Source organism: Leptonychotes weddellii, chromosome 11, assembly GCF_054177405.1.
Source record: "Leptonychotes weddellii isolate Sample4059 chromosome 11, ASM5417740v2, whole genome shotgun sequence".
NCBI classification, from domain to species: domain Eukaryota; kingdom Metazoa; phylum Chordata; class Mammalia; order Carnivora; family Phocidae; genus Leptonychotes; species Leptonychotes weddellii.
In genome coordinates this window covers 63012700-63024959 of record NC_138379.1, presented here as the reverse complement: position 1 = coordinate 63024959, position 12260 = coordinate 63012700, and the positions used below count along the sequence as shown (strand labels likewise).

Sequence of the window (12260 nt, the reverse complement as noted above, 5' to 3'; positions counted from 1 at the left end):
TGTTGGCTTGTTGGGGTGCCGAGGGTTGGAGGTTGCCGAATGCGGACGTCGGAGGCCTGGGTTGCGGGGCGCGAGTACGCAGCTGAGGCCCGTGGTGGGCCGGCGCCTTTGGTGCAAGCCGTCCGCCAATCTGGGTGGGTAGGAAGAGGACACGACTATCGGGCCTGGTGAGCGAGGGAGGAGCTAGCTTTTCCCGGGATCCCCGCGTTGCTCGGTTGGCTCGAGCCGCGGAAGGCAGGCCCGGAGGGTGGAGGGCTCGCGGTCGTGGGCTGAGGGCTTCGTGGCTGGACTGTAGCCACACCTACGCGTTCATAGGCGTGCTGCATTGTGTCTGGATACTTAAAATGAAGCATTCCGGACAAGTGCACGTTTTGTGAATTTTCGTAAGTGCGAGGTAACCATTTCTGACGCCTTCTTGCGTGAGGTGAGGTGCTCCCTGGAGGCACTCGCCCCCAAGGTCAGGCATAGTAAGTGGTTGGAGGGATTGATAACTCTAAGTAAGTGCGCTACCTCGCCGCATGGCCTCTCGCCGAATCTTGGGATAAGAAGTACACTTCCTTAGAATGTTTTCTACACGGTTTCCGGAAAACTGGTTTTTGAGTTAACTCCACTGTGCTGGAGTCATGTGCTAATATTTAAAAGACACCTATAACCTCTGGTATACCATTAGTGCCGTGTAACCCAATTTTTGTTAAATTTCATTTTTGAGCAGTTATTTCACGAATACTTAGGTTTTCGCATTTTAAAACACTACCAACAAAACATAACCATCAAATTTCCACGACTCCATCGGACATTTTGCAAATCTCTACCTGACCTTGATGATTTCTTGTATTTGAGATATTTGTCATTTTATCCTAGGATTCCATTCTTAACTACTCAGTTGTCATTCTCAGGTAAAGACAAGACAAAAACGGAAGAATGTTGGTATCCCTTGAAAGGGAGATAAGGTTAGGTAAAATAAGACCTCTTCGCTTTTTCGCCCACTATTGTCAGATTTTCCAAGGATAAAAAGACAAAGGGCACCATTGTGTGGTCTATTAGTCTTTCATTGAAGTTTGAGAATTCCGAACTTGTTAATTAGTACCCATAGTGGCAAAGAGATAATATGCCAAGGAAGAGGTTTCACAGTGACTGATGAATCATAGCATGAATGAGAAGAGGCTACAAATGGAAATGCAGGAGATTGGATTGAGGTAGTAAATCGTGATTCTTTTTCCTGATACACTGAGGCAACACTGCCTTCTGGCTTTGTATGTAAAAGTTTTTCCAAGAAGTTCCCATCTGCTCTTGAAAAATGGCTTTTTGGCCATTAATTGTATGTGAATACTTGTAATTGTACATTACATGGTTAGTAAAATTACATTTTGTATCATGGGAAGATGTTTAATACTTTTTTGGAAATGACAATACTGTTCTGGAATCTTACTCCACTGGATAAGATTGAGAAGACAACTGAAAAATGGAAACCGTGAATTCAGTTTCTAGATTTTAGAATTTGATTTGAAATGGATGATTCCTACATAAAAATATTAAGGGCCTTGTATATGATTTTGCCTTAATTTACATAAAAAGTGACATAATCTGACTACATCAAATTTTGTATTACTGGGATACTAGCTGTGTTGGCATTTGTTCAGAGAAACTACATCACGTTTACCGAATTGTCAAAACTCTGAAGCAAATAAGTGACGAATAAGACAATTTGGAGAAGGACTTGGGAGAATATGTAACAGGAATGAATTTTTTTAACTCTATAATGGCATCTAATTCAGCTGTGGAAATTGAAAATGAAAGGTAAGTGCTATTTTAATCAACCACCACTAGATTTTTACTGCAAAACTGGTTAGATTTGCTGATAAGGTTTACTGTATTTTTATTACTGGGTAAGCAATAAAGGTAATTTTCAATAATTAGGAAAGAAAAGGAAAACCTGTTTTACACAGGTCTCCAGTTTATGTAGTTAACAGTGGGATACATTCTTAACCCCGGGGAAACAATATTCTCTGGGCCAATTTGGTATCTTCCTGGCTAAATCATCCTAATCTTATAACAGGAAAATAGACATCAGTGGGGGATCTTGCTTAAAAATCAACTTGTTGGGATAATGCACATTACAATAGTGCTGGCATGATGGAAATAATCACTAGGAAATCAAATCAGCATTTCTGTTGTATTCAAATTAAGTATCTGTTTGCTAGGCTACTCTTGTTTTATTTAGCAAGCTCTAGCACTAAACAAGACTGCCTTTGGAAATTAAAATTCTGTTATTTATCTTGGTAAGTGCTATGGCATCATGGCATTATGGTCCATTTTAGGTAGTCCGAGCTAAGTGCTTGGTGTAGTCCTGAGCCTATCTTTTTAAAAAATTATCCTGAGCATGTTTTCCTGTTTTTGGTCTGTGGAAGAAAAGCACCTTATGGTAATAAGCATTCAGTAATATAAAAGTGCAATTAATTTTTTCCCCTTTTTTTCTAGTGATAACTCTTCTTCTGGTAGCAGCTTATTTAAAACTCAGTATGTCCCTTACTCCCCTAAACAGGGGCAAAGAAACCCTACTAGAAAGTTTGTTCATTCACCTGAAGGTGTTCAGGCAAGGGATTCATCTAGTGACTCATCTTTCGAACCAAGACCATTGACTTTAAAAGCTATTTTTGAAAGATTCAAAAAAAAGAAACGTAAAAAGAGGAAATATAAACCAACAGGAAGATCAAGAGGAAGACCAAAAGGGAGAAAAAACACTAGACGTTCCCAAATAAATAAGAAACAAGTTCAAGATAAAGGATCTGGGTTCCCATTTTTAGAATCCGAGAGTGCAAGAAAACCATTACCTTGGAGAAAAATTTTAACCTTTGAGGTAAGTCAGTCAGCATTTTATATGTGTGAATAGATATAGCTAAAATGTCTGAAATGACTTGTTAGCCACTTTTAGAATTTAGATGTGCATGGAACATAGAATCTGTGACTTTGATAATATCCTTTTGTACCGATTTATCTGCCACTTCAAGACCAACCCATTCTGGGTGGATTCTTCACTGGTATATTCAGTTTCAATGAATATACCCATATATGAGGTGCTTCAAGGCTGTTGGTATAAAATCCTTTGATCTCATCAGGTCTTTAAGTATCATCCCTAAAATTCAAGTGATTCCCAGTTTTCTAGTAACCTAAGTCAAACCCACACATATCTTCCATGTGTAGTGGCTTTAGTAGAGGCCATTTTCTTACAGATACTGAGTATTTGATTTTGACAGAATTGCCTGACAACTTAGCATTAAACTCTCAAATACTTGAGTTAAATGATTGCATAATTTATAATATTTTGCTCTAGAATCGGTGACGTGAAAAAATACTAACCTTTTATGTTTTAAGCTGATTATGTGAATATAAGAGATTTGTTTCTCTTTGCATTTAAAAACATCTTTAGGTATTGAATGGAGCACTGGGTGTTCTACATAAACAGTCATCAAAAACTAATGATGTAATGAATGGTGACTAACATAAAATGAAATAAAATTTTAAAAAATGTCTTTAGAGGGGCGCCTGGGTGGCTCAGCCGTTACACGTCTGCCTTGGGTTCAGGTCATGATCCCAGAGTCCTGGGATAGAGCCCCACATCAGGCTCCCTGCTCAGCGGGAGGCCTGCTTCTCCCTCTCCTGCTCTCCCTGCTTGTATTCCTGCTCTCACTCTCTCTCTCTGTCAAATAAAATCTTTAAAAAAATAAAAATAAAAACGTCTTTAGAAATTCCCAAACAAGATTTGTGCTTAGTTTTTCTTGGTATTCCAACAACTTACGTAAATTTGATAATGTGCTAGGTAGATAGTGGATTCTTTTTACAACCAGCATCTGGTGTATGTGATCCACATACGGCAGAGTGAGTAAATCAAAATCGCTTAAGAGTTGTGGTAAAGGGATCCTTTTCATTTTGGAACATAAGGTATCTGCTAAGTCATGGAAGAAAATTTTGTATTTTGTAAGACACACATAAAGTGCTTTTGATATTTAGCAAGCAGTGGCAAGAGGATTTTTCAACTACCTTGAAAAGCTGAAGTATGAATACTACCTCAAGGAATCCTTGAAACAAATGAATGTTGGTGAAGATTTAGAAAAAGAAGATTTTGACAGTCGTAGATACAAATACTTGGATGATGATGGTTCTCTCTCTCCTATTGAAGAATCAGAGTAAGTTTAATCGTGACATAATTTAGGTCCTAAGTTTTATTGAGTTAATCTTTTTAAATTTTAATGTTAATTGTTCCATATTATGTTATGGATTTGTTGTTATTGAATAGTGATGGGAGCATAGATACAATAAGGCCATCTGGGTTGTAGTTGAGCTTTGAGCTTGGCACATGAGCCATCCATTTTGGGATGTCATACATGACAACATAATTTTTGTCCTTACTAGTATTGCTGTTTCATTTGTATATCATGATAGTATATTACTGGGTTCTAGGTGATTTTGTTGTCTGAGGGTATATTTTAATGTTACAGAACAGAGGATGAGGCTGCAACAAATCTTGAACATGATGAATGTGATATCAAATTGGTGGTAAGTGACATTTTTATCCCATTTCAGGAGGATAGCAGTTGTACAGGAATAATTTAATCCACTAGTTACTATCTTAGATTCTGAACTTAATTTTTGAAAGGCTCAATGGATTTGGTACAGGAAATGTAAGAAGAAAAATAGGGATTATTTGGATACTTGGTCAGAATGTTGGCTTTTCAGTACTGTTAATAAGTTCAATATGTTTTGCTATTAGGATGTCTAATTAGGATTTTCTAATAAAAAATAAGCTGAATTTGGGTTTTTAAAATCAGGCCTTAGTCACCAGGTTATTATAAATAACCTAGAGTTCAGTTATGTGTAATTACTAAAGCAATGAAATTCAGTAGTTATTTAATAATTGGTGTTTTTTATGCAGGACAACTTTAATGATTTCATAATAAGTTCTGAAGTACCAAAGATGAAGAATGTGTATTTAGAACAAGAAGAATATACTGAAGAAGCCGCTTTGTCTAAAAAGAGAGCATCAAAGTCCAAAAATACTGGACGGGACAGAATGGCCTGAAAAGAGATAGGAATATGAATGTTAAGGTAAATAGAACAGAGAAAACGGTTTTTTGTAGAAAGTAAAGATGAAGAACACAAATACATATGTTGGCATAGTGATAAAAAAGAACCTGCTAAGGAGAAAAAAAGAATGACCAAGTTAGTGAAACTCGTAAAGAATTACTAGAAAAAAATACTTTAAAACGGTGTAATTATACACATAGAAGAAATTGAGGCTTGCATGTAGCAGAAATAATCACTTGAGAAATAATAACAGATCTGTTTTGCCTCTGCTTGTTTATTTCAGGGTAAGCACTTAAAAGCATCACTTGAGCATTCAAAGAAGTACAGAGATTGTAAACCTTTATTACAGTAATCACTAATGATGGACAACCAACCATCCATTCCTCAGAGTACCTGAAACCATTTTGATTGCAGTTATATTCAGATAAAAGTGACCTTTAGCTTCAAATATGTACTACCATAATAAATTACTAGTTACCTAGACTATTTCAGCTACCACTTCTTATCACTACTGCATATTGATTATGCCAGTAAATATATGCTGTATTTTATGATCGCACTTGTGCTTGTTTTTGTTTAGTTTGTGAACAAAGACTTAGACTAAGTGCAAAAAATAAATCCTCTTTTGCAACCCAGAACTCATGGCACAGTATGAGTTTTGATACATATAAGAAGGAACAAGATCCCTGAAACAGATTAAAGTGATGGTGGGTATATTGACAAACCTGAAGGGCAGTTCCAGTAATGTAGAATTACTAAAGGTATATAAGGGAAGGGGTGCCTGGGTGGCTCAGTCATTAAGCATCTGCCTTGGGCTCAGGTCATGATCCCAGAGTCTTGGGATCGAGCCCTGCATCAGGGTCCCTGCTTGGTAGGGAGGCCTGCTTCTCCCTCTCCCACTCCCCCTGCTTGTGTTCCCTCTCTGTCAAAAATAAATAAAATCTTTAAAAAAAAAAAAAAAAAGTAAGAGAAATCTCAGCTATATTGAATTAGTATTCTAATTTCAATGCTGACATGAAACAAAGATGCTTTTTTTTTAGGCTTTTCACTTGAATACAATGTCTGGACTTTAAAGGTATGTTTTATGATTTAGGTGAGTATTTGGATTAGATTTGTTGAAATGTACTTTGTCAGACAGTTTAAACCTCCACAGGTTTCATTACTGAAAGACATTTTGCTGGTTTACAATTTCTGTTTGACATTTCAGAAAAATGAATTTTAGGGTTCACACATTTTATAGTGGTAAAGTGCAAGCTTCACTTTACTAGCAGGAAAGGGTCTCCACAAACTAAGTTTATATTGAAATTATCAGAATATTAGATATTCTCATTCCACACATTTACATAATTTTAAACTAATGCATAATCTAAAATGAGGTGTAGGATTTAGTAGTGTAATGTTAGAAATGACTAGAGGACATAAGATTTCCTAAATCTGAATGATGCAAATGGTAATTAAAAAGCACACAATTTGTTTATCTTCCAGTGATTTCATAAATGGAAGAACAGAAATATAGCCACATTAATATTTTCCTCTGGTTTTTAGTACGTGATATCAAATAATGGTATTTTTTAAGGTGAGGCAAAAAATTAAACACTGCTGTAATCTGGAATATCCTAGACAAAACATACTGTGATACTGGAGTTTGCCAAAATCAGGACTTTTAGATACGGAAATCTTTTTCCTTCCTTTGGTTCTATAGTAGCTACTTTGTACTTATCTTTAGTATTTGGTTTTTATTCTCATTATAGACTCACTCCTTCCTGTAAGCATTTTAAAAATCCTTACTGTGTAATTTATGGAACGATTTCTTTAAGTTTGTTGTAAATGTTTGGCTTTTTGCACAATTTTGAACTCGGTGACTGAGAGCAGATCACTGTTCTAATTGTTTTTCTTGTGGAATCTTCCAATTTAAAACTAAACAATGCTTGAGGTCTATCCCGATGGGGCTTTTTCTCTGTAGACCTACATCGTTGGAAACGCCTCATAGAGTATATGTGTGGTTTCCTTTATTCACAGAACTATGTGTTAGATCTGTGGGAAAGAACTACAAGACATTTAACTGCTAAAACTCTGTACAAGACCTAATAGTCAAATTTTTTTAAATCTTAGGTATTGGCATATTCCCAACAATCTGTACAATTCTAGGGTGTGATGGTTTAGGTAAGTTTCCTTCGGGAACAGTGTAATCTTTGGGGTACTGTTACAGTTCAGATGATGAATTTAACTGTTCAACTGCTGAATGATACAGACATGAACTAAAACTTAATTCTGACAGAGCTGGCTATAGCTTAAAAAATACAGTTAAAATTTGGATGCTAGTCATATATTTAGGTTTTAAATTTTAATCACAAATTGTTCTTAATTTTTTGTTATTTTATCTGTAGGGGTGAATAGGATTTGAACTCATTCACATTTAGAGGTAGGTGGAACATCTAATTTCTATTGAAATTTATTAAGGATCCAAACGTTCTGAAAAAACCTAAGTTGTGAGGTCAGCGTACTGTTGTGTGCAGTAGTTGGGCATGCAACAGAATATCAAGATCTTGGTAAAAATGTTTGCCGTAAAACTTACACACAGAATTGGACAAACTGAAGAGACTATCTAGGAAATAACATGAAAATGCCCCCTTTGTATCTTTATTAAACAATTCCTATGGTTCATCCTAATAACATATTTGGATATGTTACAACAGAGATACTGAATTTTTTTAAGGAATTCTGCCTAACAATCTGAGCAACTGATCTTGTTTCTAATGCATCATTTCTTTTAGTGATTTCCCTTCATAGTTCTGTATGTGCGTTATACAGAGACAGGAAAGATAATGGGGGCTAGGTTTATAACTTAAGATGCAGGTAATGTCTTATTGGAGTGGCAATTAGGAATAAAGGTCTACATATTACAAGAACTTAAATTTCTAGAGGGAAGTTTCTCAGGTAGCCTTGAAGTAGAGGGGTTTACATACCTGTCAGGATTGCACTGCATGGTATCTGCCCTCAGCAGCTCATTCCTGCTGGGTGTTCAAGAGACAGTGCAATAGAAACTCAGTATCTGGCATCGTTGGTTTTCTTGGCTTTGTGCATGTAAAACCTGGTATTTTTATTGAAACAGTATTCCTCTAGTTTTTCATACTGTTCAATTTGAGATAATCTTCAGGAGGAACTAATGCTTCTCTTTTTCTAGGGGTGTTGGAAACTGAGAACCAGGCAGATCCAGGCTCAGGCCCTAACAGGTAAGGCTTTGCTTTTATTGACAGCATCTGGTTAGCAAAACAGCAGGACTTATAGAGGCAGAAACCTTTGTATAGATTATAAGCTTGAGAGGAACTTCTGTAAAGCCTCATTCTAGATGGAAATGGGCACTGTTGTTCATGGTGTCCAGAAATTGTTGATGTGGCTACATTGAGACACAGGTTATGCTTCCATCACAGCAAGTTTGTTGTTGTGGTGACAATGAGGCCTGTAACATTTCTGTTAAGACTTTTCAACATTAGAAACAATTAGATCTCTAATCAGTGAACTTCTACAATTTGACTTCTAGGGCCCTGGAGTAAAGACATTGGATCCCAAAGATTACAGGTAAGATTTCCCTTCAAAAGCCCTATGTTATAGGAGATGGAATCCCTTTATTTACCTAATTTTGACAGCTGCTAATCCTGGTAGTTCATTACCTCACCACTTAAAACAAAAACAAAAACTCTTTGATGTTAAAAGCCCACAATGTGTGTTTATACTGTTTGCCAGTGATTTGTGATGTTATGATGATGGGCAAAATGTTCAACTGCTCTGAATGCGCTGAGTGAAATTAGCCTTTCTGAACATCCATCCAAATGAAATCTGCTGTATTTTCCAGCAAAAGCTCTAAGTAAAAGTTAACTGAAACAGGAATAGTTACCTTTGGAGTTAATAATCAGAGGGCATTTCATGTCAGTTGGGGTTTGAATGCAAATGAGTATGTATTCCCAGCACTTCAATGAACTGGATTGAAAACAATTACTGCACCTTACGTAGTTTTAAGTCTGCAATTTTCAGCACATACTACTAGTTCAGAACTGGGTTTCAGGATACTTGGGAACCTAATTAAGTGCATTTTGAAAAATGTAGTCTAAACTTTAAAATTTTCCATAGGTGGGGAGTTTTTGAAGTAATGTCCATATTCAAGTGGAGATTGAAGAAGCCCAACCGAAAGAACTCTGGCAAGTTAATTCTCTTACCATATAATGGTCGTTACCAAGGCTTTGAGAATGCAGTTTCTCATTTGCTGTGGACATGACCGTAAAAAAATTTTCCCACTAGGTTTTCTTTCTTTCTGCTACTTTGCTAGCATTCAGCCTATTGGGAACATTTTATCAACCCTGTTCTATTTCCGTTGGCTAGATCAGCACCACTGTCCAGTATAAATGTAACAGAAGCCATATGTGATTTGGTAATAGTCCTATTATTTCAAATTCTCATCTGACCATACATGGCTAGTATATTGAACAGTGCGTGCCTAGATCTCTACTCTTGCAAATATCTTTTGCTAAATCACTCTTGCTAATAACCATGCAACTTGTAATACAATAGATTTAACAGACGGAGGCTGGCTTCAGTTTACATGGTCATCTCTGGAAATGGAACCTTACTTTTATGTTCTGTTATGTAGGACTGACCGTGACAACTGTGGATTGAACAAGGTCTTTTTAAAAGGTATGTATACATTTGAAAAAAATAACTTCTAGGTCATTTCAAAGAGGGCTTGTGGGACTAAAACCAAGAGCTCTTAACGCTGTGACCAAATATTGGAATTCTCCATAGGATGTAATAGTTACTCAATAGTGCTATGTTTTCCTGAGGAGATACAAGATTTAGCTGCTTCTGTCCATGACTGGTCAAGTGGGAAAGAAGAAATGTCTCCCAAGTTTAACCAGTGTGTATACTCTTGTTCGCAGGGCTATTTTGAAGATTATGATTCTGACTTTGGAGGAACTACGGTGATTGGAAGTGGAAGGAATCATATGTAAAATTCCTTAAATAAAAATTTATTGACTTTAAATAATTTTGCCTATATTGCACATAATTAAAAAAAAAACCTTATACTTTTAGTAGAAAGTCAGCATGTACTTTTGGCTCGAAGTTTCTCTAGTGTTTTCTGTGGAAGGAATAAAAAATAAAATTTAGCAGTTATCCATTGCAGTATATATACCCTAGACAGGGAAAAATTGTAGGGGGCCTAGCTCACCTTATGAAATTCTTTTGCCCTTGCTCTGTTTTGGGCATATGCATCTTGCTTTGCTTTCTCTTCCCTTTGCTGTTTGACTTCAGCTAACTGATTGTATGATCTGTAAGAAATTGATATATAGAATTAAGGACACACATTTTAGGAATGTAAATTACTATTCACTCACACACATATACACACACCTATACCTTGGGGCCCTTTGGTGCATGAGGGCTTGTGCAGTCTTTCTGTCTTCAGGAAGTGACACTCTAACCTTAACCTTATTCACACCCTTCAGGCGACTCACAGATGAGCCTGAGCAGAGAACAAGTGACTTGGCAAATATTACAAAGCTACATTCTCTTTGTGACACCTGATGCAGATTGTGTGGAACATACCTGTAGGCTTCTCCTTAGCTATTTTGGTTTGAGAATTTTCAGGAATACAAATTTTATTCTTTATTTCTTTCTGTCTCTGGGAGGATCTCTCCATAAATGATTTTTTCCTCTTTATAAATGCTTCTTGTAAGCTCCCAGGTAGAGCTATAATCTTTGGAGGGGTTTCTGTTAAAAAAAAAAAAGTTGAAGCTTTTTTTGTGTGTGCCAGCAGTGTACAAGATTATTGTGGGGCAGTGTGAATACTGGAACTGAATCAGGAACTCTGCCAGCCCCTCAGTTTAACGCTAAGCATTTCAGATGCTCAAGGGCATACCTGCAGACAGGATCACTTGCTCCTCGCTGCAGTGTTCAGATACATCTGGATAATCCGGGGTTTCTATTTCTGATACAAGAGGCAGAAATTCACTCACCTAATTGCAAAAAAAATTATAGATAAATTTACCACTTTTCATCTCACTGAACAGAATCACAAGCACAGGTTCTAAACCTTTAAAGCCCTGGTTCCCTTTGGTAGACAAAGAGATGTGGTCTTTGGGGGAGGTAGGCAGTTGAGTGCCTTACACTCTAATCCGCAAATGCAGTATAGGAATCTGTATTCAATACACTTCGTTCCTATTCTACTTTCTTTGTGCTGGTTCTCACATCTGAACTATAGGACTAAGTTTTCTGGGAAGGGAAAGTTTTAATAAATTGACTTTATTCCTATTAAAATGCTTTACCTGACCAGCCTACTCTAGCCAAAAGCTCCCCACACCCCCCACCCTGATTCCTGTCAAGTTCTTCCACACCACTTCTGCATCAGCTCTACTTGTCTCCTGCTTCCCCAAATTACCCTTATCAGTAATCATGGCAACAAGTACTAGGTGTGGAGTCATTTATTAGATAAATAATCTAATACCGTATCAGGCCACAAAAAAGGTCCTGCCGTAGTACTCTAGAATCTGGGACTTCTCTGTAAGAGTTTCCCTCTTAATACACTGAAACAGTGGGTGGGGACTTAGATTTTTCTTAGTTTTGTTACCAGTGAATTTATCTATTGTAATCTAGAATCTTAGTAAATAATTAAATTTATGGTGAATTCCCTCCAATGACTATCTTCTAAGAAGTGAAGTGAGCCAGGAGGAATGGTTTCCTTGCAGTGGAGAAAAGTATAAGGAACCTGCAGCTAAAAGAACTTAAAACCTATCTTGGTGTTTTATAACTTGATGTACATCTTCATTTTTTCTTCAGGACACGCACAAAATAAACTCATAAAGTAATAGCACTCATTCTGTATCGCCCTCGGGTCCGATTTTTACTTATCTTCTAGAGCTCTGCTGCCTCAGAACTTTTTTGGAACGAAATCCATCATTCATTGAATCAATTCATTCCTGAGTTCCAACCCTTGCATCATAAGATAAATGTCCGTCCCTCTCCTGTCAGCTGTCAGTTGCTCTAAGCACATTTGCACCCAGGAAAGGGAAGAAAATTAGTTTGCAAACAATTTTTTTTTTATTCTTATGTTAATCCCCATACATTACATCATTAGTTTTAGATGAAGTGTTCCATGATTCATTGTTTGTGCATAACACCCAGTGCTC

The 12260-nt window shown here is 36.9% G+C and overlaps 2 protein-coding genes and 8 non-coding genes across 28 annotated transcripts in view; 9 read left to right on the top strand and 1 right to left on the bottom strand.

The window, feature by feature from the left end:
• The window catches only part of TAF1D (TATA-box binding protein associated factor, RNA polymerase I subunit D), a 212190-nt gene that overhangs the window by 196713 nt on the left and 3217 nt on the right, over nt 1-12260 (top strand). For 2 of the 11 annotated variants that reach the window (XR_014138819.1, XR_004075547.2), the window contains exons 2-12: nt 1621-1797; nt 2479-2857; nt 4009-4184; nt 4497-4554; nt 4931-5103; nt 6123-7245; nt 7470-7504; nt 8267-8315; nt 8624-8661; nt 9211-9771; nt 10014-10120. Coding sequence is in view for 1 of the 11 variants with exons in the window: in XM_006732962.3 (XP_006733025.1) it covers nt 1739-1797; nt 2479-2857; nt 4009-4184; nt 4497-4554; nt 4931-5077 (819 nt within the window). In the remaining 10 variants the exon portion in view is untranslated. Of the gene's footprint in view, nt 1-14; nt 168-1620; nt 1798-2478; nt 2858-4008; nt 4185-4496; nt 4555-4930; nt 5104-5365; nt 6046-6122; nt 7246-7469; nt 7505-8266; nt 8316-8623; nt 8662-9210; nt 9772-10013; nt 10121-12260 lie in introns of those variants that run through there. The other 9 variants (XR_004075548.2, XR_014138822.1, XR_014138820.1 and 6 more) reach the window with 9 other exon arrangements.
• LOC115940827 (small nucleolar RNA SNORA40) lies at nt 5638-5764 on the top strand. Its single transcript, XR_004075556.1, has one exon. It is a non-coding gene; the product is annotated as a small nucleolar RNA SNORA40 (small nucleolar RNA).
• LOC115940824 (small nucleolar RNA SNORA18) lies at nt 7010-7142 on the top strand. The gene has a single exon (XR_004075553.1). It is a non-coding gene; the product is annotated as a small nucleolar RNA SNORA18 (small nucleolar RNA).
• LOC115940828 (small nucleolar RNA SNORD5) lies at nt 7291-7362 on the top strand. The gene has a single exon (XR_004075557.1). It is a non-coding gene; the product is annotated as a small nucleolar RNA SNORD5 (small nucleolar RNA).
• Nucleotides 8059-8196, top strand: LOC115940829 (small nucleolar RNA SNORA8). The gene has a single exon (XR_004075558.1). It is a non-coding gene; the product is annotated as a small nucleolar RNA SNORA8 (small nucleolar RNA).
• On the top strand, nt 8419-8553 carry LOC115940831 (small nucleolar RNA SNORA1). The gene has a single exon (XR_004075560.1). It is a non-coding gene; the product is annotated as a small nucleolar RNA SNORA1 (small nucleolar RNA).
• LOC115940823 (small nucleolar RNA Z40) lies at nt 8834-8906 on the top strand. The gene has a single exon (XR_004075552.1). It is a non-coding gene; the product is annotated as a small nucleolar RNA Z40 (small nucleolar RNA).
• LOC115940832 (small nucleolar RNA SNORA32) lies at nt 9304-9429 on the top strand. The gene has a single exon (XR_004075561.1). It is a non-coding gene; the product is annotated as a small nucleolar RNA SNORA32 (small nucleolar RNA).
• On the top strand, nt 9802-9928 carry LOC115940830 (small nucleolar RNA SNORA25). The gene has a single exon (XR_004075559.1). It is a non-coding gene; the product is annotated as a small nucleolar RNA SNORA25 (small nucleolar RNA).
• CEP295 (centrosomal protein 295) overlaps nt 10088-12260 on the bottom strand; it is a 54535-nt gene continuing 52362 nt past the window's right edge. For 8 of the 9 annotated variants that reach the window (XM_081799019.1, XM_081799022.1, XM_081799021.1 and 5 more), the window contains 5 exons: nt 10994-11090; nt 10681-10845; nt 10492-10597; nt 10304-10403; nt 10088-10213 (listed from right to left, as the gene is read on the bottom strand). In XM_081799019.1, the coding sequence (XP_081655145.1) occupies nt 10175-10213; nt 10304-10403; nt 10492-10597; nt 10681-10845; nt 10994-11090 (507 nt within the window). In that variant the 3' untranslated portion in view covers nt 10088-10174. The remainder of the gene's footprint in view (nt 10214-10303; nt 10404-10491; nt 10598-10680; nt 10846-10993; nt 11091-12260) is intronic. The other variant, XR_014138817.1, reaches the window with a different exon arrangement.